At 47.3% G+C, this 20,655-nt stretch overlaps 1 protein-coding gene and 1 long non-coding RNA gene across 6 annotated transcripts in view; one reads left to right on the top strand and one right to left on the bottom strand.

Moving 5' to 3' along the window:
- The window catches only part of LOC149747345 (uncharacterized), a 28,234-nt gene extending 20,114 nt beyond the window's left edge, over window positions 1–8,120 (top strand). For 2 of the 5 annotated variants that reach the window (XR_016388208.1, XR_016388210.1), the window contains one exon: window positions 818–8,120. This is a non-coding gene — a long non-coding RNA (uncharacterized LOC149747345). The remainder of the gene's footprint in view (window positions 1–817) is intronic. The other 3 variants (XR_016388209.1, XR_016388211.1, XR_016388212.1) reach the window with 2 other exon arrangements.
- ADAM12 (ADAM metallopeptidase domain 12) overlaps window positions 1–20,655 on the bottom strand; it is a 329,043-nt gene that overhangs the window by 40,402 nt on the left and 267,986 nt on the right. The window contains exons 12-16 of the mRNA XM_022568471.2: window positions 18,636–18,725; window positions 16,928–17,123; window positions 3,992–4,100; window positions 3,688–3,886; window positions 973–1,050 (exon numbers count right to left, since the gene is read on the bottom strand). Of these exons, the coding sequence (XP_022424179.2) occupies window positions 973–1,050; window positions 3,688–3,886; window positions 3,992–4,100; window positions 16,928–17,123; window positions 18,636–18,725 (672 nt within the window). The remainder of the gene's footprint in view (window positions 1–972; window positions 1,051–3,687; window positions 3,887–3,991; window positions 4,101–16,927; window positions 17,124–18,635; window positions 18,726–20,655) is intronic.

Genomic DNA, 20,655 nt, shown 5'->3' on the forward strand with positions numbered 1-20,655 from the left:
AGGAGTCCAGGGTCCCTGACACAGCCTTGCTACTAACTGGTCATGTAACCTTGGACGTGTCACTATCCCCACCGGGGCCTGGACTGCTTCATCAGGCAAATAGTAAGGCTGCGCTAGGTCATTTCCTCCAGCCGTTAGAAAGAAATCTATGATCCAGTGGAGACATTCAAAGATTCCATTTTATACTGACAGTCACCTACACTCACCATCAACAAACCCATCTGAGGTGACACTGCAATCCCCTATGGTTACAGCACAAGAGTAATTTTATGCAAACCTCCGTAATTCTATGTTACAATCGTTGGTGGGTGTCTATTTTAAAAATAGAATTTGGAGCACAATATCCGTAGAAAAGGTTTCAGAAAAACAAATGGACCACTGGCAGAGCTAGTCAAATTAATATGATTCCACTGGAAATAATTAAGCCCATCAGAAAAAATAAACTAGGTTTTAAACAATTAGAATCCTCCCCCCCCCCCCAAAAAAATTCTCTGAACTAAAATAACAGCCTTCTTTAGTTGACACCCATTGTATGTGATTTCAAGAACATGTGGTCGGTATGTTCTGTCTTCTTTGTTTTAATTCCTTTTGGAAGTATTTCAGTTCAGACACATATTCTGAATCTTGGCTGTAGGAGGGACAGCTCTGTTTGAAACGCTAATGAAAAACTCTTCATGACGGAAGGTTAATGTTAAAATTACTTTGAAGATGACAAAGTCCCTTTTAGAAAAAATCCAGAATGTTAATTTAAAAGATAATTATCACTCAATCTGATTTTCTTGTTAAATAAAAATCCCATTTCTTATGCTACGTAAAGGTCGAAGAAAATGAATGTCTTCAGAAGAAAATACTGAGGAGACACTGACTGCTATATTTTTACAAAGTTATGGATGGCAAAAATCCTTTACAAAGGAATGATTTAGTGCTGAACTTGCTGTGGGCCGGCTATACAAAGGCAGTTCACCTACTCACCCCTCTGCCGTGGCATTGCACCACACATTCGTGAACACCGAAGACACTTACGTTCTGACACCGACGATTGAGGCAAATCTGGAGAGGAGGGAAACACAGCAAATATCTCAGTCTGTCTACAACAACACGCACATGCATCTAGCTGTGTGTTTAAGAACAGAGGAATGGATAAAGAAGATGTGGTACATACATACAATGGAATGTTACTCAGCCATATAAAAGAACAAAATAATGCCATTTGCAGAAACATGATGAACCTAGAGACTGTCGTATTGAATGAAGTAAGTCAGACAGAGAGAGACAAATATATGATATTGTTTATATGTGGAATCTAAAAAAAGGCTACAAATGAACTCACCTACAAAATAGAAATAGAGTCACAGATGTAGAAAACAAACGTATGGTTACCAGGGGTTAAGGAGGAGAGAGATAAATTGGGAGATTGGGACTGACATATACACACTACCTTATATAAAATAGATAACTAACAAGAACCTACTGTAGAGCACAGGGAACTCTACTCAGTACTCTGTAATGACCTATATGAGAAAAGAATCTAAACAAGAGTGGATATATGCATAACTGATTCACTTTGCTGTACACCTGAAACTAACAAAACATTGTAAATCAACTCTACTCCAATAAAAATTTTAAAAAAAAAAGAAGAGAAAGCAAAGGAAAGCTTGGGGAAGACCATCTTTCATTTAATATGAATAATGCACTTTGCCTTGGACCCGGATATGGATCCTGATGCCTGCCTCCAAACTCAGCCCATTTCAAGACTCACATCAATGTGGACACTATGGAAGTCGTCCATCTTCATGGCATTTTATATGGTTTTGGTCAATCCTGCAATTAGGGTAACTGCCTTTCTCATGATTTTTGTTTAGAGCTTGCAATGCAATCTACATGTTGCAGCATTTCCCCCCTCCATTAAAAGATGTAGGAGAGAACAAAAGAGACTAGTCCTTCACCTGGCCCTATGCAGACTCGAAGACTCCAAGAATCCTTGAATCTGGTAAGGGAGATATTAAAATATGGGAAATTTTCCAAAATACCGACTGACAAGTACTATCGTCGATGACATAAAGCATCAACAGAAATGCTCAGCAGAGTAAAACAGACGCTTCCCTTGTATTTCTCAACAATTTGCTAAATGGTACTGGGCTGGTCGAAAGAGTTTAGTCTTATTTCAAAGGTACATAATATAGTCCAGACTCAAGGGATCAGGTTCTTTATCTCCCATAAGATGTTACAAATTAGTGGAGTCAAAGGGAGAAAAGTCTAATTTTTAGATTACAGAAGCGTTTTTAATCAAATAGGACCTTCCTATGAGACATTCACCATCTGACCCCAGCAGTTTATCTGAGGTAAGATTAACGCCCTTTGAAAAAACGTGCTGGTCCAAGCAGCTCTCAGGGCTGGTGGGAATCTTGGCCGAGGGGACTGTCACATGCCAGCTAAGAAAGGAAATCGTCTGGGGTTGCAATGAACACAGCAGGACCCCAGGCAGAATCACAGCATATGGGTGCTGCCCTCCCCCAACCCACGGGCTAGGCTAAGGACGGCTTTCAAAGAACTAGTGTTCTGCAGGCAGGAGATCAAAGCACATTGAATCCTGCACATGAAGGGAAAAAGCTCACTGATAAATTGAGTCCTTGGAATTTCAGTGTTCAGATGCACCTGGCCTTAGCTGTTCAGACCAGTTTAAATGGTGTCAGTCTAATGTCAAGGCTTGAATGTAAGCGAATGGGTGTGGTTAAGGAGACACCCAGAATGTATAACATGTTTCACTTATCATCCTGTTTCCTTAAGGATAAAAGCATTTGTGGTGTATGGGGGAAGGGGGAGGGGGTGGAGTGGAGGGAACTCCTGTCCTGGTGGGGACTTGTTCTCACCTGGACAGAATGGGAAGTCAGATGTAGTCTCAGAGACCCCCATACAGGGACTCTGCTACAGGAGATGACTCAGCACCTTTCCTTTCTGCTCTGTGACCTCCACGTCAGTAATGATTTCATAATCATTTTGAAAAGGAGGAGTCTAATAAAAGCATCTTCTTTCCTAAAGTGTTTTATTAACTTGCTATCATTCAGTCCGATGAGAAAGTTTGGTGGGAAAAAACAATGTGGCAGAATATAAAAATCTCAAAAAAATTTTTTTTTTGTTTTGGACTTTATTTCTAACTGCCCACCTCCCAACCCCCAGTATCTCAGTCTACCTTTCCCCCTGATCTCCAAAAGAACACCCTTTGGCTTTAAGCTTATCCTGTCTCTTCCCCTCTCCTGTCCCTGTATGGGGTTGTCTGAAACTACATCTGACTTCCCATTCTGTCCAGGTGAGAACAAGTCCCCACCGTGCCAAAAACCCAAACCACATTTCCAAAAACAATATAATAGGCTGCTGTGTTTCCTTCCAGCGTAATTTCCTGGCTGGAAACTCTCATAACATCCAGAGTGTAGACATGGCTTATTAACACTAAAGAGCTGAGAAAACAAGCTTGATTTTCCCAAATCTGCATCTCAATGGTCAGACCAGGATCTAGGATTTATTGACTTTTTCTTCTAGGTGCAAAGAACGGAATTTCAGAGGCAACATTCTGAGAAGCGGATTTAGGAAAACAAACCAACACTGTAACTCAGTTCTCCAACAGGACGTTTCTCAGTGGGCCCCCTTCCAGACTTACATTTGTGATGCAAGGGAGCATATGGGTCTTACTTTTCCATCTGCACACTTTGTGCCGGCAAGCACAAGCCCTGGGTCCGGCATGTCATCGCCCAAGTACACGTGGGTCCCACGGCACAGAATCCGACCTCCTTCCTGCAGGGGGATATTTGTTTCTATGGAAACGGCATTTGTACCGATGACTGGTCGGCTGGCACCTCCTTGACACTGGATTTTTCCACATTTAGCATCTCTGGAAAGGCAAGAACAGACAGTGCTCAAAGAGGGAACGTCTGGAAGCAGCCCTAAGTGATCTGGGAAGTTCAAAGCCACGGCGCGGTCAGGAGGCGGACCCCACCTCATCTCGCACTTGGCGAAGGAGCTCTTGGAGTCTTTGCCGCAGTTGCCGTAAGGGTCGCCTGCAGAGTTGACTCTCTCGAAGCAGATCCCGGGGGCAGGTTTAGCACCTGAAACAGAAGCAAAGCAGCACTTTCACCACCTGCAAGTGTTTTGAACATTTTTCTTGGAACAGCACGAGGCTTTCAGGTTAAGGGAAGATATGTTCAGCATCCCGAGAAATCACACCTGGCATCTTCGCTGATGCCTGATACAAGCCCCCCTCAGCTCACAGCAAAGCATGCATTTCATCACTCCCTCTTCTGGAGGGCTGCTAACCGGGCCCATGGCACGTGCGGCCTCTCCAGAGATGAGGCCTGGCTCTGGGGCCGCACCCGACCCAACCCCAAAGCGGGTGGCTGGCCGGCTGCGGGGGAAGGGGAGGCTTGCTCTCTTGAACAACTCCCACACGACTCCGGTGAGAAAATGCAAGTTAAAGCAGGTTCCAAGGAATAATGATGACTAATGTGAGGGAGCAAAGAGAGAGAGAGAGAGAGAGAACGAGCAACGCGGAGGTCTTACACCACGTTTCCAGCCCCACGAAGCTCCCTACTGGAGCAAGCACTGGCTTCAACGAATGCCTGCGTTTGCAAGGCAGAGACTGCTCTCAGAGGCCACGGAGGCATAATATCTGATGGTCTTTTTACACAGCAGGACAGTGCCTGGTACAGAGGGGCGTGGAGCCAGAGAGCTCAGGAAATGGCCATTTTTAGCACATCTTCCGGTCAAGGAACGAGAGAACATGTACCTGGGGTTTGCGTTGCCAAAGTTCTGAGGGCTCTCGAATCCTATCATAGTGGTATCTGTTGAAGACTATGTGAGAAATTCAGGAAAATGTTCTCCATTCTTCAGATAAGCTGTGCCCTGTGTGGTGCCCTGGGACTGCCTTCCTGCCCACACCAGTGTCCTGTCTGGGCTCTTCCTCTCACATCAGCCAGGATGCCAACTTCCCCAAGCCCAGCTCTGCCCCCTGCCCTTCTCTGCACCCTGCTCTGGGGAGGCTCCGCGTGCCTTCCAAGGTGACAATGTCATGAGGGGCAATGCTCGCCTCCTCCCATGGACCAGATGGTGTTCTTATTACTACAAAGTCCATCTCTCTGCAACCTGATTCCTCATCAGACACGTTCAGCATCTCATTAAACAAACAAAGAAGCAGACAAATCAAACCAAACAAGACCCCTGCAGCAGTCGAGACCAGCAACAGGTCCAGCCATTGACCTCTGCACTAAGTTGCCCCCCTCCTGGACCTCTTACTTTCCCATTCTCTGTTTTTTTAAAAACCATTTAAGACCCACACTCCTCCCATAGGGCATTTCCCTGAACTGGACACAAGTGTCCGTCCTAACGAGATTAAAAAATGGGCAAAAGAACTGTTAAGACATTTCTCCAAAGAGGACATTCAAGTGGACGACATCACTACACATTAGGGAAATACAAATCAAAACAACAATGAGCTATCACCTCATGCCAATTATGGTGGCTGTTATCAAAAAAAAAAAAAAAAAAGATAAGTGTTAGGATGTGGAGAAAAGGAAACCCTCATACATTGTGGGTGAGAATATATACAGACACTGCAAAAGACAGTATGGAGGTTCCTCAAAAAATATGATGACCAGTTCACCTTCTGGGTAAATATCGAAAGGAATTGAAATCAGGATCTCAAAGAGACACCTGAACTCTCACGTTCATTGCAACATTATTCACAAGAGCCAAGACACAGAGGAGGCCTAAGTGTCCACTGACAGATGAACGAATAAAGAAAATGCTAGTATGTATGTACAAGGGAATATTATTCAGCCTTTAAAAAGAAGGAAATCCTACCACTTGTGACAGCATGGATGAACCTGGAGGACACGATGCTGAGTGAAATAAGTCAGATACAGAAAGACAAACACTGCATGATCGTGGAATCTAAAAAAGTTGAACCCATAGAAACAGAGAGTAGAATGGTCATTGCCAGGGACTGGGGGGAATGGGGAGGTATTAGTCAAAGTGTGCAAAGTTTCAGTTATGCAAAATGAATAAATTCTAGCGAGCTACTGTACTTATAGTTGCTAACACTGTATATTTAAAAATCTGCTAAGAGGGTGAATCTTATGTTTAGTGTTCTCGTCACATACACACAGAAATAATAGTAAATAATAAAGAGGGTGGGAGGGATATGTAGGAGGTGGTGGATACGATTACAGCATGGATTGTGAGGATGGTTTCACAGGTGTACACTTACCGCCAAGCTCATCAAGGTGTACACACTAAATACGTACAACTTTTTGTATGTCAATCGTAACTCCATAAAATGGTTAAAAAAAGTCTTTGTTTTCCACAGCACACTCCCTTCATTCACAGCTTATTTATTTATTTTTTGCGGTACGCGGGTCTCTCACTGCCATGGCCTCTCCCGCTGTGGAGCACAGGCTCCGGACGCGCAGGCCCACCGGCCACGGCCCACGGGCCCAGCCGCTCCGCGGCACGCGGGATGCTTCCGGACCGGGGCACGAACCTGCACCCCCCGCCTCGGCAGGCGGACTCTCAACCACTGCGCCACCAGGGAAGCCCCACAGCTTATTTTGATGCTGGCCCTTTTATTCTGTTGTGATGCTGTCAAGGGGAATCTTATTTTTAGGCATAAGTACCCACTCACCCAACAGTGAGTCTTTTGATTTTACTTTTTTCTATTTGCTCAGTGGCTGTATATTCATGATCTCCACAACCTAATCACCCATCCTGTTGCTTGCCAAAGTGAGCTTTTCAAAGCTGTTTTACCAGAAAAAAAAAAGTGGAGGCAGGAAGGCACACCCTAGGAATAATAATTAAACAAGTGATAAATGTTCTTGTCTTTTCTCAAACCCAATTTTGTCAGTTGACCTCAATGAGCCTCTAAACCAGCATTGACAGAGGTTCACGAGGTCCAACGTGCTTTCTCAGCTGGACTGAGATTCAAAAGACACGACGGAGAGATTAAGAGGTTAGTGCTACTCAGCCATAAAAAAGAATGAAATAATGTCATTTGCAGCAACATGGATGGGCCTAGAGATTGTCGTACTAAGTGAAGCAAGTCAGACAGAGAAAGACAAATACCATATGATATCACTTATATGTGGAATCTAAAATACGACACCAATGAATCTATCTACGAAACAGGAACGGACTCACAGACATAGAGGACAGACTTGTGGTTGCCAGTAGGGAGGGGGCGTGGGGGAGGGATGGATTGAGAGTTTGGAGTTAGCACCTACAAACTATTATATAGAGAATGAATGAACAACAAGGTCCTACTGTAGAGCACAGGGAACTATATTCAATATCCTGTAATAAACCATAATGGAAAAGAACATGAAAAGAATATCTATATATGTATAACTGATTCATTTTGCTGTACAGTAGAAATTAACACAACACTGTAAATCAACCCTACTTCAATAAAATACATTTTTAAAAAAGAGGTCAGTAGTTAAACCATTCTTTCCGATGCCGAATCCTTTGGGAAAACTGTTTTATGTTTGCGCATGTATGGGATCTAAGAAAAACAAAAGCAAACGTTTATCAAGTCTCAATTCCTTTTGAAAGGCCTCCTCCTGTTTGATTTCTACAATCGGTGGCCATGCTGCAGCATTGGAGGAGCCGGGGCTTTGGGACTCACAATAATGGGCTGATCTGGTGTCAACCCTACACACTAGGAGACCCTGGTCAAGTTATGGGAGCTTTTGAGACTCTGTTCCCTCATTTCTATGACGGGGACAGGGACAGCACCTGACCTGAGGTTCAGTGAGTCCCCCAGGCTCTCAGTAAACCTGAGTTACACTGAGGATGGCCACTGATCACGGGGAAGGGGACAGCTTGGCCCCTGAACATTAAGGATGTGAGGGGAGGGGAGCTCCTTGGAGCTGACCTTGTTTGCAACACTTGCCATGTTTTAACACTGTGATAGTTCAGGATGGTGTCGGTAAGGGCTTCACACCTGTTTCCTTCACAGAGGGGCGTCCCCAGTGCCTAGCACATCACGGGAAGCCAATGAAGGCTGCTGAGTGACTGGGTGAGGAACTCCTGGACCCACCTTGGGAAACGAGAGGGAAGAAAGAAAATCTCCTCGTTGGAAACCCTGGGAGGTTCTGTACATACTTTGTATATTAAATAAAAAGTACAGTCATCGCTCAAGGATCTCAGCTTCCCTGCCTCCATCTCCTCCTTACTTGTTTCAGTGAGTGAGGCTCCCACTTCCCTGAGTCCTGTGCTCATTCTGGGTCCCCCTCCCGCCCCAGCCAGGCGGGCCTGGTCCTCCAGAACCTCACCACACCGCGCAGACGCTGAGCACCATTTTGAAAGAGGCAGGGGGAGACCTCAAGGAAAGACACTTGAGTTTGACTCCTTTTTATTCCACTGAACTCTGGGAACAAAGAGCGTCTTCCCTGTAATTCCTCTCCTTGCCCTTAAACCAAGAGACACGCTTTAGATGAATGGGAACGTTTTGGCTCACTAACATGCCATTTGTTGGGCATCCCCACTATTAGTTACTGTGCTGGGCACGGCGTGCAGTAGCAGTCAGTCCATAAAGAAACAAAGCTGAGTGGGGTCTGACCAGTAAAATTTACTCCACTCTGGTATTAATTTGCCCAGTGGCTTGAACAATGCAGGGTTCTGAGGGTTAACTTTCTGTCTCTTGCAAGAAAGCAGTAACTGTCTATTTCCAAGAGTTTTGTTCATTTCAGCTCTTATCCAAAACTCAAGGGAGTAGGAGATGCCACATCACACTCTACTATTGATGTATCGGCAGGACATGTCATCAGTGGGGCATAGCAATGACACTGCTGGCTACAATGTGGCAAAGGAAACTCACATCTCCATGAGTAGTGGCTCATGATTTCATCGGCTGCATATGCCTAGGGATAGGCTAGATAGATATCTCTGAAATCAAAGACCAGAATGCATACCTGATCCCTTGTCACATAATTCCTTCATTCTTTTATCTGGAGGATTAAGGGAAAGCACACTATGATGGTAATTCATGGTTAACCTTGATGCACAAGCTCTTTTGCCTCTCCATCCTCAAGTACTTAGGGACTGAAAATTTTCATCAACTTCGATCAACTTTCATCAATACTCTGAAACTGCTGTTGTTTCGATGGCATGGGGGAGGTGAGTGACAGAAGTGAGAGAAGGATGCGGCGGAACCCCACTTAACAATGCCCATTCTCATCCAGTTGACTAACATTTTCTTACCCGGAAGTCTCCACGTTGGGATGAGAAATCTTGCATGAGAAACATGATGTTTAAAGACCAAGGGGTTTAATAAATGAAACTTAAAATAAATGAAGAAGTACATAAGCAGTTGAAACTTGATCCAGAACACAATATGCCCTATTGCTGCCTCACCTCCGATTTCAAGCTGTAGGGCACTGTCACGCAGGGTTTTGGGCCACCTCCTGGGGCCAGCAAGCTCCCAGCTAGAGGTTGGGCACTGCTCAGCCCCACCTGGTACCACCAGTGGCCCATTGGCCATGCCCTTCCTAGGAGGTAACCTCTCTTTATAGGAGAGCCTGTGTGTGTGTGTGTGTGTGTTTCCTCTGGTGGTTTGGAGCAACCGTAGAGATTTGTGAAAAGGAGGTGCAGAGTAGAAGGCTTGTGATTATTCAATTGTTTGTTTTGTCTAATACCTCTCCCATAGCCCTTTTCCTAGGAACAAAACCTTTTTTCTTATGGGAAGCCTAGTTTATATGGGTCAGGTAGGGTTAACGTTCCCAACAAATGCCAAAGGGATGGGCGTGAAATTCAAGTCTGGCCCATCGAGTGTGCCACGCCACCGGTCATAAGACTGGGTCATGATGGCTACATGACCAAAGCCGGGTGCATCAGCATCTTCCTTGGAACCCAACTGCTGGAGCTGGTTGGATGAGGGGCCTGGGCTGCTGTGTTATTAGCCATCACTGGCTGAGTCCCTCAGGGTCTCCCTCCATCACCACCTTCCCTCGAGCCTGGGGACCCTGCTGCTCTCATTTATCCTGGTGGGATGCCCCCTCTTTGCATCTATCACACTTGCTTTTGCCTTTTGTGATGTCTCGAGGCTCCTGCCTCACTGTAAAAACCCCTGTGGACTGAGATGGTGCCTCAGGCCTGCACAGAGCAGGTGTGTTCCAAGAATGGACGAGTGAAAACCACAGGAAAGCAATTTAGGGAAAGCACATCCTGTCTCCGCCGCCCTCCCCAGAGGAAGTCAGTTGTGGTTTCCGTAGAACAAAGCATCTTGGGTAAATGAACACTGTCTCCTGGTCTGCCTTTTCTGTGACTCTGGGTGTTCACTTATTCATTTACATCACATGAAGTGTTACCGTGCTGTCTTAAGAGGAAAGAAGGTATAAAGTCACAAAAAGACAGACATTTTACTTCCTGGACAGGAAAACTGTCATTCCCTCAAAGTCTAGACAAAGTAAGAAATCCTATAAGCAAGGGAACCAGAAAGGGGGTTCCGTGCTGACCTCGGGAGCAGGGACAGCTCTTGCAATAAAAGAAAACATCATTATAGGAAACAGACTAGAAGATGCAAACCCTGAGTTCCCTGGCTGTCAGGACCTACTTGTGCCAGGAAGAACAGCGGAGGAGGGTCCAGCCAAGCGTTTCGCGTGGCTTTTGTGTGTGAGCAGCCAGCTGGCGTTTATCTTAGAGACAGAAGGGTCAATAATCTAAAAGGTGTAAATGACTTCTATCCACTTGTAAGACGTTATAAAGGTACAGATCTGGCTTCAAATCTGCTGCACTTAAAGGTGTCTGTCTTCATGAAGACGACAGACTCCGTGTCTGTGTCATGAAAAAAAGTGACAAGTTTTCTTATCACCACTATATCAATTTACAGCCTTTGAATTCTTAATAACGGAGCTCTTAGATGTTCTGCCGTTATCAAAAGATGAAATTTAGCCTTTCAGAGGGAATTTTGACATCGTACCGTATTTTATAATTCTATAAGAAGCGATGGAATTTAATTACCAGGTTTATCTTCAGAGTTATATAACAATTATATTTATAATTGTAGCTTGGGAGTTCCCGATGTCATTATGTCTTTTGAAAGAGAGATGATGACATCTTGTACTAAGCCCACAATTTACTTGATCTAATCTTTTCCTTAAAATGCACGTCCGTTATGCAAATGCGCATCCCCAATTCAGTCACCTCAGCTTCTCCCCCTTCACTAATTTCCCCAACCCCTGTCACTAATGTCCACAGACGAAGGCATCTTCACAGCAACTGAAGCCTGCTTGTCCTCCCCATAATTCTCCCTCTGTCTTGCTTTTCCACATTGACCTTCACATCCATCGGAAAATGAAGTCCAAGCAAACACATTCTATCATTTCTTTCTCGCACAGTGGGACAAAAAGGAGACTTCCCTGCCTCCTAAACATTACGACTCTTGGCAAAAATCCCTTCTTCCCGTCTGTAGCCCCCAGAGTTGTGGATGATTAGTTACTGCACTGCTCCAGGTACGTCGTCATAAAGCAAAACTCATTTAAACTAGCCTGGCAGATAAACACTGAATATGCCCGTAAAAATCGTCTGGCCCGCTCGCACTGCATCAGTCAGGTGACACTATTTTCTGGTGAGTGATAAAATAGATAGAACTGAGATATTTCAGGACTTCCTCGATGCAGACTGTTTGTGATTCTAGACACACAGTTATCTGTAAGGTTAATTTCCAACCGTTTTCAGCGATCATGCTAGTGGTTTGGATAAATGACGTTGGCAAAAATAAAGTTTGTGCCTGAAGAAACATATCCAGCTGTGTTTTGGAAGGAATAAAGGTCATGTCACACTGACAGAAAATCTTTGTGGCTATTAAGACTGAAGTGGACAGAGGGCTAAATACAACGTACGGTGTGAGTTGCACATAACGTTTATGGGTTTGACATCACCAGATAAAGTCTTGAGATGCAAGGTTTGTGGAAGAAAAATCACTGAGAAAAAAAAAAAAGTCAACTCCGGGCCAGCAAGAATATCATCAACAATAATAACTAGGAAAACAAGTGGATGAACAAAAGTCCCAAAAGGTATTCTAAAAGTATATGACTTTGCCAGTTACGAGTTGCAGGCATATGTTCTGAATTTTCTATCATTTATTTGTAGAAAGATTTGGAAGCAGGATTATTTTATTGAAATATAATGCTGGATTGAGAAAAGTCCATCTCAAAAGGGAATAGTTAGCTGGAAGGAAGGGCTTCATCTGGTCAGTGTTTGGGTAGCCAGATTTGGGGAGTGAGTAACTAACTGACTTCCTGAGTGTAACGGAGGATTCTGGCCAAGTTGCCAATGGCGGGGGCCGGCAGAGCAAGAGCTCGGCGACTCCTAGATTTATGAGTTACTGTCTTCACAGGGGGTCAGAAATGACCCCAAAGCGAATGTGGCCCTGATCCCAGAGCGTTTGCTAAAGGATGGGAAATGAAAGATTGCAAATGTATCCTTGACAATAAGTTTTCCTCTTCCGAAACATGAAAAGCTAATTCAAAGCAACCACTGTAACACAGCAATACGCTGCTCTCAGCCTGGCACATCTAGCTGGCTGGGACCTGGCCGAGGAAGTGACCTCTGCCCCTGGAACTGTGACAGTCACATCCCGACTCTACTGCAGAGGTCCAGGTAAGAGTGCACTGGGACTGTGGGAAGTATGTCACTCTGGCAGACCAGGGCTCTTGGTCAGCATCTCACAATAGCAGGACATCATTGAATCGTTAGCAAATGAGAGAAGGGGGTAGCAGACGGGGTTCTCTGCGCTCCAGGTCACAGCCCAAGCTCTGGACAAGCAGAAGTGCCCGCAGTTCCCTGAGATGGCCCCCCGTTCCTGTGCACCTTAGCCCTTGCTGTTCCACATGCAGGAAGTCCCCTCCTCTCCCACCCCGGCAATGACCACTCCAAGGCAACCTCGGCTTGGAGCCTTCCTGCTTGGCTCCCCTACCCCTTTCACCCCAGGCTGAGCCCCCTCTCTCTTCCCATCAGATCTCAGCCCTCCCCACGGCCCCAGGCACTGCGCAAGCTGCATGCCACTGCATGTGATGTATACATATAATATACTCACATATATGAAATAGATAATAAGCTATGTTGGAGGGCAATGATATACCTGTGCGGTAGACGTATTACTCTCCCTACTTTACAGACGGGGTACAACAAGGTTGAGTAACCTGCTGAAGGTCACCCTGCCAATAAGTGGTCTGTTCACCGCCTATGGTAGCCGGAAAATGGCCCCCCAAAGGGGTCCATGCCCTAATCTTTGGAACCTGTGACTATGTGACCTTACTTGGCAGAAGGGACTTTGAAGACGTGATTAAGTTACGGATCTTGAGATGGGGAGACGATGCTGGGTGATCTGGTCCAATATAATCACGAGGGTCCTTACCAGAAGGAGGAGGGAGGGTCAGAGTCAGAGAAGGAAATTTGACCACAAAAGCAGAAGTCAGAGAGAGACAGAGATTTGAAGATTCTGTGCTGCTGGCCTTGAAGGTGGGTGAAGGGGCCAGGGGCCAAGGAGCTGCAGGCGGCCTCTCAAAGCTGGAAAAGGCCAGGAGACAGATTTTCCCCTAGAGCCTCCGAAGGTAACACTGCCCTGCCAGCATCTTGATTTTAGGACGCCTGCCCCCAAGAACTAGAAGATGATAAATTTGTGTTGTCGTAAGCCACTGAGTTAGAGCGTACACAGGAAACTCACATGGTGCCCTTGAACCTGACAGTGAGGCTGCCGCACTGATATAAGGAAAGGAACACACCACATTTGCAAAGGGGGTGGGTGAAGGCCCTTCCAAGAAGCCGCCTGGTACAGAGGGCCACTGTACCAGTGCCACAGCTGGTGGTGGCACTAAATTCTCTGCTCTCCCGAGGAAGTCTGTGCGGGGATTGCAAGAACTAAGAAGGGGTTGGCCGAGGTAGACGGAACCCCAGGAAGTCACCAGCCTGAGGGGCTCCCCAAGCCTGGTCCCCGTGCTGGTTGTTTCCAGGAACTCGGAATTTCTGACGTCAGAGATGTTTCAGTCTATGTGCCATGGCCCCCTCACGACAAGCCCACCGTCGCCCGGGCAAAAGCATCCTCAGTCACCAGGGTGAGGATGGGAGGGGAGAGAAGGGGTCGGCCCGGAGCCCCGGGGAGGCAGCCCCTGCTCCGGGGGTGGTGCGGTCCCCGGGGTCCCCACCCTCGCTCACAAGGATGTTGAGGGTTCCAAGCAGGTAACTCCACTGCTTTTGAAAAGCTCAGCCTGTGAGCCACGCTGTCAGTTTGTCCGCCTGTCTGGGTCTGTCTCTGGTCAGGCAGCTCGAGAAGGACTAATCGGATGAGATAATGAATACCAGCCTTGGTCACCATGAATCAAAGGCGCGCAGCCAGCTGAGTCACTCGGTGGTGGGAGCTCAGAGAGGACGGCGGGGCTCCATCTGACTCACTCTGGAACTGGGGCCAGACGCTCTAATACAGCAGGGCACCAAAGACCACATTTTACTCCAAAAGCTCCAAGTGCTGTGTGCTCTGGCCATGGAATGCTCCTTGGAAGGGAGTGTTATAAGATCCCTTGTAACTCGAGAAGGGGAGATTACGGAGTCTGGAGAAAGGCTGGGAAGGGACGGCCACTAGGGATGCTTCAGGCCATGAAGATTTGGCCTGCAGCAGGAGTCACTGTCCCAAAGTGACCCCACTTGGCTAAAAGGTGTCTGAAGTCACTAAGCCACTCAGAGCCCATACAACCATGTGACGTGTGTACAGTGAGTGACTACTTTGTGCTTGTCATTGAGAAGCTTTGGAAGCTGTAAGCCCTACCTTGCCTGGGCCCTCCTGCCTAGCCAGGGAGGAGGCCAGGGCCCAAGGACAAAGCACTAAGGCTCCAGGCACCACCAGCTTCTTCCACCTGCCCAAGCACATCCGTGAAACCTGAGGCACTGGAAGAACTCTCCAGAGAATGGGATAAATGGAGGCTGTGTTAGCCCTTGTTGCTGCATCCAGGCTGCTCTCCCTCTTCCCTCAGAAAGTTCCCAGCGCACAAGGGCATCTTTGGCTTTGGGGGGTGGTGACTGGGCTCCATGAACGGCCCCAGCCCCAAGAAACATCTGCCCCGTTCTCCACGCTTGGGTCATGGCTTTCACGTCACACTGAAAACCCAAGCTCTGAGGTTAAGTCATTGTTTTCCGCCCTCGTTTACTTCCTTCATCACCCCTAGACCCAAAACCTCACCATAAAGGCTGACAAAGGCCCGTATCGGACTTCTCTCCCCTGCAGAGCCTGGGCTTGCCTGGCCCTCTGCCTGGGCCCGGCTGGTCACAGTGCCCTTGCCACAGCTGGGGCCTCTGGCCAGAACTGAGGTCACCCTGCCACCAACGGGAAGAGGGAGAAGAATGACAAGATAGTTGGGGCCACAGTCTTGGAAAATACCCTGTGGGATTCACTGCCAGAATCCTCAACGCAGGAGACAAGCGGCCAACCCTGGGGTGACAAGCCCATGCCCTGGGCTGCCCACCAGGCCCTGGATCTCTGGCCCCAGAAGACGGGGCAGTGGAGGAGAGAGAGACACAGGAGACTCAGTCTTCCCCGTTTCACGTCTGTGCATCCATTTAATTCTAGAGCACCTGTGGGACTTTCGATCACTGGCTCTTTGGGGTGACGGCACGGTGTGAGAACTACACCTGGGCTCTGGGTCACAAGGACCTGGGTTCAAATCCCAGCCTCATGACCTTGGGAAATAACTTCCAGCCTCTGAGTCTGAGCTTTGCCTTCCATAAAGCTGTAGTCATTGTCTCTCCCTCAGGGGTTATGGGAGAGTTACAAGGGCCAAACCATACGGAGCCCAGGCCCAGCGGCCCATGCCCGGGAAGTGGTGAACAGTCTCTAAGGGATCCAATCACGCAGCGGCCGCTTCCTGGCCACCTTCCCACCTGGGTGCTCTTTCTGGGACACACGTGTCTGTCACTCTACCTTCAAGAACCAGAAAGGGGAGCTTCCCTGGTGGCGCAGTGGTTACGAATCCACCTGCCAATGCAGGGGACACGATTCGAGCCCTGGTCTGGGGAGATCCCACATGCCATGGAGCAACTAAGCCCGTGTGCCACAACTACTGAGCCTGCGTTCTAGAGCCCATGAGCCACAACTACTGAGCCTGCAAGCCACAACTACTGAAGCCTGCGTGCCTATAGCCCGTGCTCCACAACAAGAGAAGCCACCACAGTGAGAGGCCCGCGCACCGCAACCAAGAGTAGCCCCCTCTCACCGCAACTAGAGAAAGCCCACGCGCAGCAACGAAGACCCAATGCAGCCAAAAATAAATAAAACAAAATAAATAAATTAAAAAAAAAAAACTTGAAAAGAACCTCAAAGGTGTTCAGGGCCCTTAAACATCTGTCTCCGTGTTCTTCCTCTGGAGCCCGGGCCTCCCACTCTGGGCTACCCCCCTGCACATCCTTCCCCATCACAGACTCACACATCAGGTCTGCCCTGGGCCTTCCCAAGGCAGCCCCCCGGCCCTCCAGCAGCACTGACTTTCTCTCCAGCACCCTCTGCCCTTGGTTGGGGTCCTTGCTTGGGCTCTAAGAAGCACTAACACAGTCAGGGCAGTGGTGGGAAGTTCTGCCGTCTGTCTGCCCAACTCCCTGTTAAGCTGTCTGAGGGCAGGGGTCCCGGCTGGTTTATCCCTGTCACCCCACGGGCACACAGTAGGTGCTCACACATCTCTGTCTGGACTGGACTGAGCTCCTTGGGGCAGGCTCTGGGCAGCACCCACTTCTGCGTGCCCTGTACCTGGCAGGGCCCCAGTCCCACCAGAGAGCCAATCGCTCCAGCTGAACAGAAGGAAGCTTTTTGGAAAGCGCGCTCCGGGACGGATGCTCATGGAAACACAGAGTGGGCTCCCTGGCCCTGGCCCTCTGCACCCAGGTGGTGGTGGCCACGTACCTGGTCCCCAGAGTGTGATGCACTGCTGCTCGTGGGTCTGGCAGATGCCGTTGTAGCAGTAGCCGTCCACTCCCTGACACGGGTGCCCGTCGTGCAGGTACACGTTGGCCGGGCAGTGAGGACTGGCTCCCGTGCAGAACTCCGGGAGGTCGCAGGAGTTGCTAGAGTCCCTGCACGCTGTTCCTGCAGGCTTCAGCTGAAAGGAGAGGGCCGTTTATAGCTCGTGACTGCGGGAAAGGGGGAAGCAGGGTCTCAGCAACACTCCGGACATGGATAGGAACAGAACCATCCTCTTGTAGCTTCACACAGAGGGGCGAGGATTTCAAAGGAAGTTCCCTTTACCGCAGAGAGAGCTCATTAAATAAACAGCCTTGCTCTGGGCTCTGAGGTTCACCTTTCCATTATGGGGGGTAACTAAGATCAGCCTCTTTTTAATTTCATGCAACATCAGGGTTTTCTGGTGAGCAGACAAGCTGGTTGCTGGCACCTGGCACCTCGGTGGGTGGGGGGAGCGGGTGCTGCCTGATGGACCCATTGATTCTTAAGAACAAGATCTCTGGTCACCAACACCACCGTGTGTTTTAAGAAGACGTTTGTGCTTAAAGCGTTAGCATTTGTGGGCAAGGTGACAAAAATAATTCCAAGGGCACACTTACAACAGCAATTTTACTTTGCCATCAAATCACAGAGCTGGAAACCTGTCTGTAGGACTTCACAGGGGCATGTAGAGAAGTAAAGCAAGGGAGCTGTACAGGATGTTAGGAACAACAATGCCAAACGATGCCTCATCTTTTTGCGGTTGAAGAACTTATGGCTCAGGGTGGCTTGTGTGAGGTTACGCAACCAGTGATCTGTCCCACCCCCGAAGCACCCTCCAGGCACCTCCACCACCAGCTGCCTCTTTTAACCTTCGTTCCCCGTAAGTTAATTACAAGTAGGAAGGGGATGAAGGATACTTTAAGCTGAATGTAAAATGTCGTAATGCACTTCGCAAACACTGTGCTCTACTTGGGTCGCTAAGAGGGAGTTTCCTGCAAGCAGAATGCCAAGATCAATTGCTTAATTAAAAGGAAATAAAACTCTTGGAACCTTTGAATCAAAAGCTCAGGCTTTGACTCTGGCAGATCTCAGCTCTGAATAATGAGACAAACAACGGAATTGCCAAAATGAATGCAGGCATGGTGGCAGAAAATGGCAAAAGTATAAAACCGCCACTCTTGGCTGGGCTGGGTCAGCCAGCACCTTCTGTTGGGGGCACGTCAAGATCAAGATGTTGACACAAGATCCCTGGAACAATCCACGCAGCTCCTCACCCAGCAGGCAGATGTTCTTGGCATGGAGCAGAGGGACCCGGCAGGGAAGGGAAGGGAAAGGAAACCTTCCTCCAATAGCAGACCCGGAACATTTAACATGGAGCTGGAGTTCTTTGGTCTACTTACCAAAGAACTCATAAATAAATAAATTATAAATTATTATAATTTATATAATTATTATAATTTATCACAGATGACTTAGCATTAGAATATGCATTTCACATGAAGACTGGAAGATAATAAAAATAGGAGATAGATGGTACCAACTTGCGTGATAAGGATTACAGTTTCCACAGCAGCGAGTGCTGGGAAGTCGCCCTGTCCAATTGCTTGCCCTGCATCACTGTCGAACCAGCTGACTGTGCGGGTGACCTCGGGACCAGGAGGACACTCACCTGGCAGTTTTCACAGCACAGTCCGTGTGCGCAGACAGCATCCGGCTTCAGGGTACAGGTGGTGGCGTTGCAGCAGAGATTCAGACACTCCTGGAGACGGGAACGGGTTTGACAGGGTCACGTGGCACAAATACTCACAGAAAGCAAAGGTCGCACCTTAAGTGACTGAAAAGGGAGGAAAGAACCAGAGGGCCTGGCTCTGGAGATGAAAACTAGCCGGACTGAGGATTATCTTCCTCCGGAAGAAAGCAAAGCTTCTGGTAAGTGTTTATGAACTGCCTGGGAGGGCGTGTCCCTGGGAAAAGTCAGTAGCACTCAAGCATCTTTCATGGTGGGGTGAGGGACCCGGACAGGAAGGCTGGCTGACTCGGGAGGCCATTCATGTCAGCAGCGGGTGAGGCTGTGTGTGTGTGTCTGTCTGTCTGATGACCGCTGGCCTTAATGCAGTGAATAATACCAGGACCACTGGAGTCCTAAGAACTTACTTATTTAAAAATCTACATAGATGCATACAAACTTTACCCTTCAAAGACTGATCCAGAGTTTAATCTAGAGCATACTGGCAGGAAATGAAGTCCAATCAATTGTGTTTGAAACACAGTTCCCTGCAATCCAACCAGACGTCGTAGCTGGATTCTTGCTCAGCACAGGTGGGCTGTCTCACCTGATGAGACCCTCCTCAGGTCAGAAATGCACCTCAGAACAAGCAAGAGGCTGGGAAGGAGATCTGTGGGCTGTGCCCATTGATCTGCAAAGGATTTAAACAGATCAAAGAGTAGCTGGATTGTCCTCTGTGAAATGAACACTCGAGAGGAAGTGAACTCCTCTGTTACGCTGTGCTTCACAGCCACCTAATTTTTTCTAACAAAATGAAACAAGAGATTGATACCTTTTGCTTAGCTCTCAACAAAAGGCCTATACATATCTATCCAGGATAGTTATGACATCTTGTGCTTTAGAACATTCCAGTAACTTGGAGTTTACACATTTTAGAAGCAATTGGTTATCATTAGAAAGAAGGGCTCAATAGAGTCTTCAGGACTGAATTTACCAATGTCCTTTTATTTTATTTAATATGATATGTGCTGAAGGATTTATATACTATGGCTAGAGTGAAGCCCATCACATACTATTTTAATAGTATAATAGTTTACTCCCCAAAACCATCTTCCATGAATGAATTTATTAGTATCATAAACGCAATGAATAAAATGTTGATAATCCAGACGATTTATGGCTCACCAGATATCTGAACTGTACCGTTTGTAAAACTCTATGGACGATGCTCCCTTCTACTGTTTGCTCCTATCATACATACATCCCAAATTATTAAATTTTAAATTTGCTCAAGGACTTTATAAACATCCGGAGCGTGTAATATATACAGTAAGATAAAACTGCCAACCAGAAGTCATAGCTTTCAGGACGGGAAAGGTTTCTAACTCATGGACTTACAATCCGAAAACACTTAGGAACTTGTTTTGTTCTTTTAAACGGAGGCCATCCGTGGCGCTCCTGATCAGTGCCATCACACGTACAGCAGTGTTGTCCTGTACATCGTGGTCTAAATGGCTCTCCTAATAACACATTAGCCAAATTACAGACTTCCTTGCACTTCGAAGTTAAACCAGCCGTCCTAAAACTGGGTCCTAAGATCCTTTAAGAACTAACTCCCACCCCCCCAACCAAATCGCTAAATAACGACGCAGCAGTTCAAATGGAAACACAGCCAAGTCGAATGGTTTTGACTTCAAAGGGGATTGATAATGTGAGAGAGATAACTAAGTTTAAAAGATACTTGCAAGCTACTGGCGTCCTATTGACTTTAAACAAGGAGATAAGGCTCCTTTCCCAACCCTATTAGCTTGGAAGAATGAGCAAGTCGTCAGGAAATCCTCCTGGTGGATGTAAATCCAGTGCCCTGGACAGAACGCTTCAGCATTCATTTGCCTTTTAACTACCCAGAATCTATTCCTTCCGCAGAACTCTATTTATCAGAAGAGTCAAATTCTTCATCTGT

Source organism: Delphinapterus leucas, chromosome 16 (genome assembly GCF_059928025.1).
Source record: "Delphinapterus leucas isolate spDelLeu-1000000601 "Yukka" chromosome 16, BTC_Dleu_Yukka2, whole genome shotgun sequence".
In the NCBI taxonomy this organism is placed as follows: domain Eukaryota; kingdom Metazoa; phylum Chordata; class Mammalia; order Artiodactyla; family Monodontidae; genus Delphinapterus; species Delphinapterus leucas.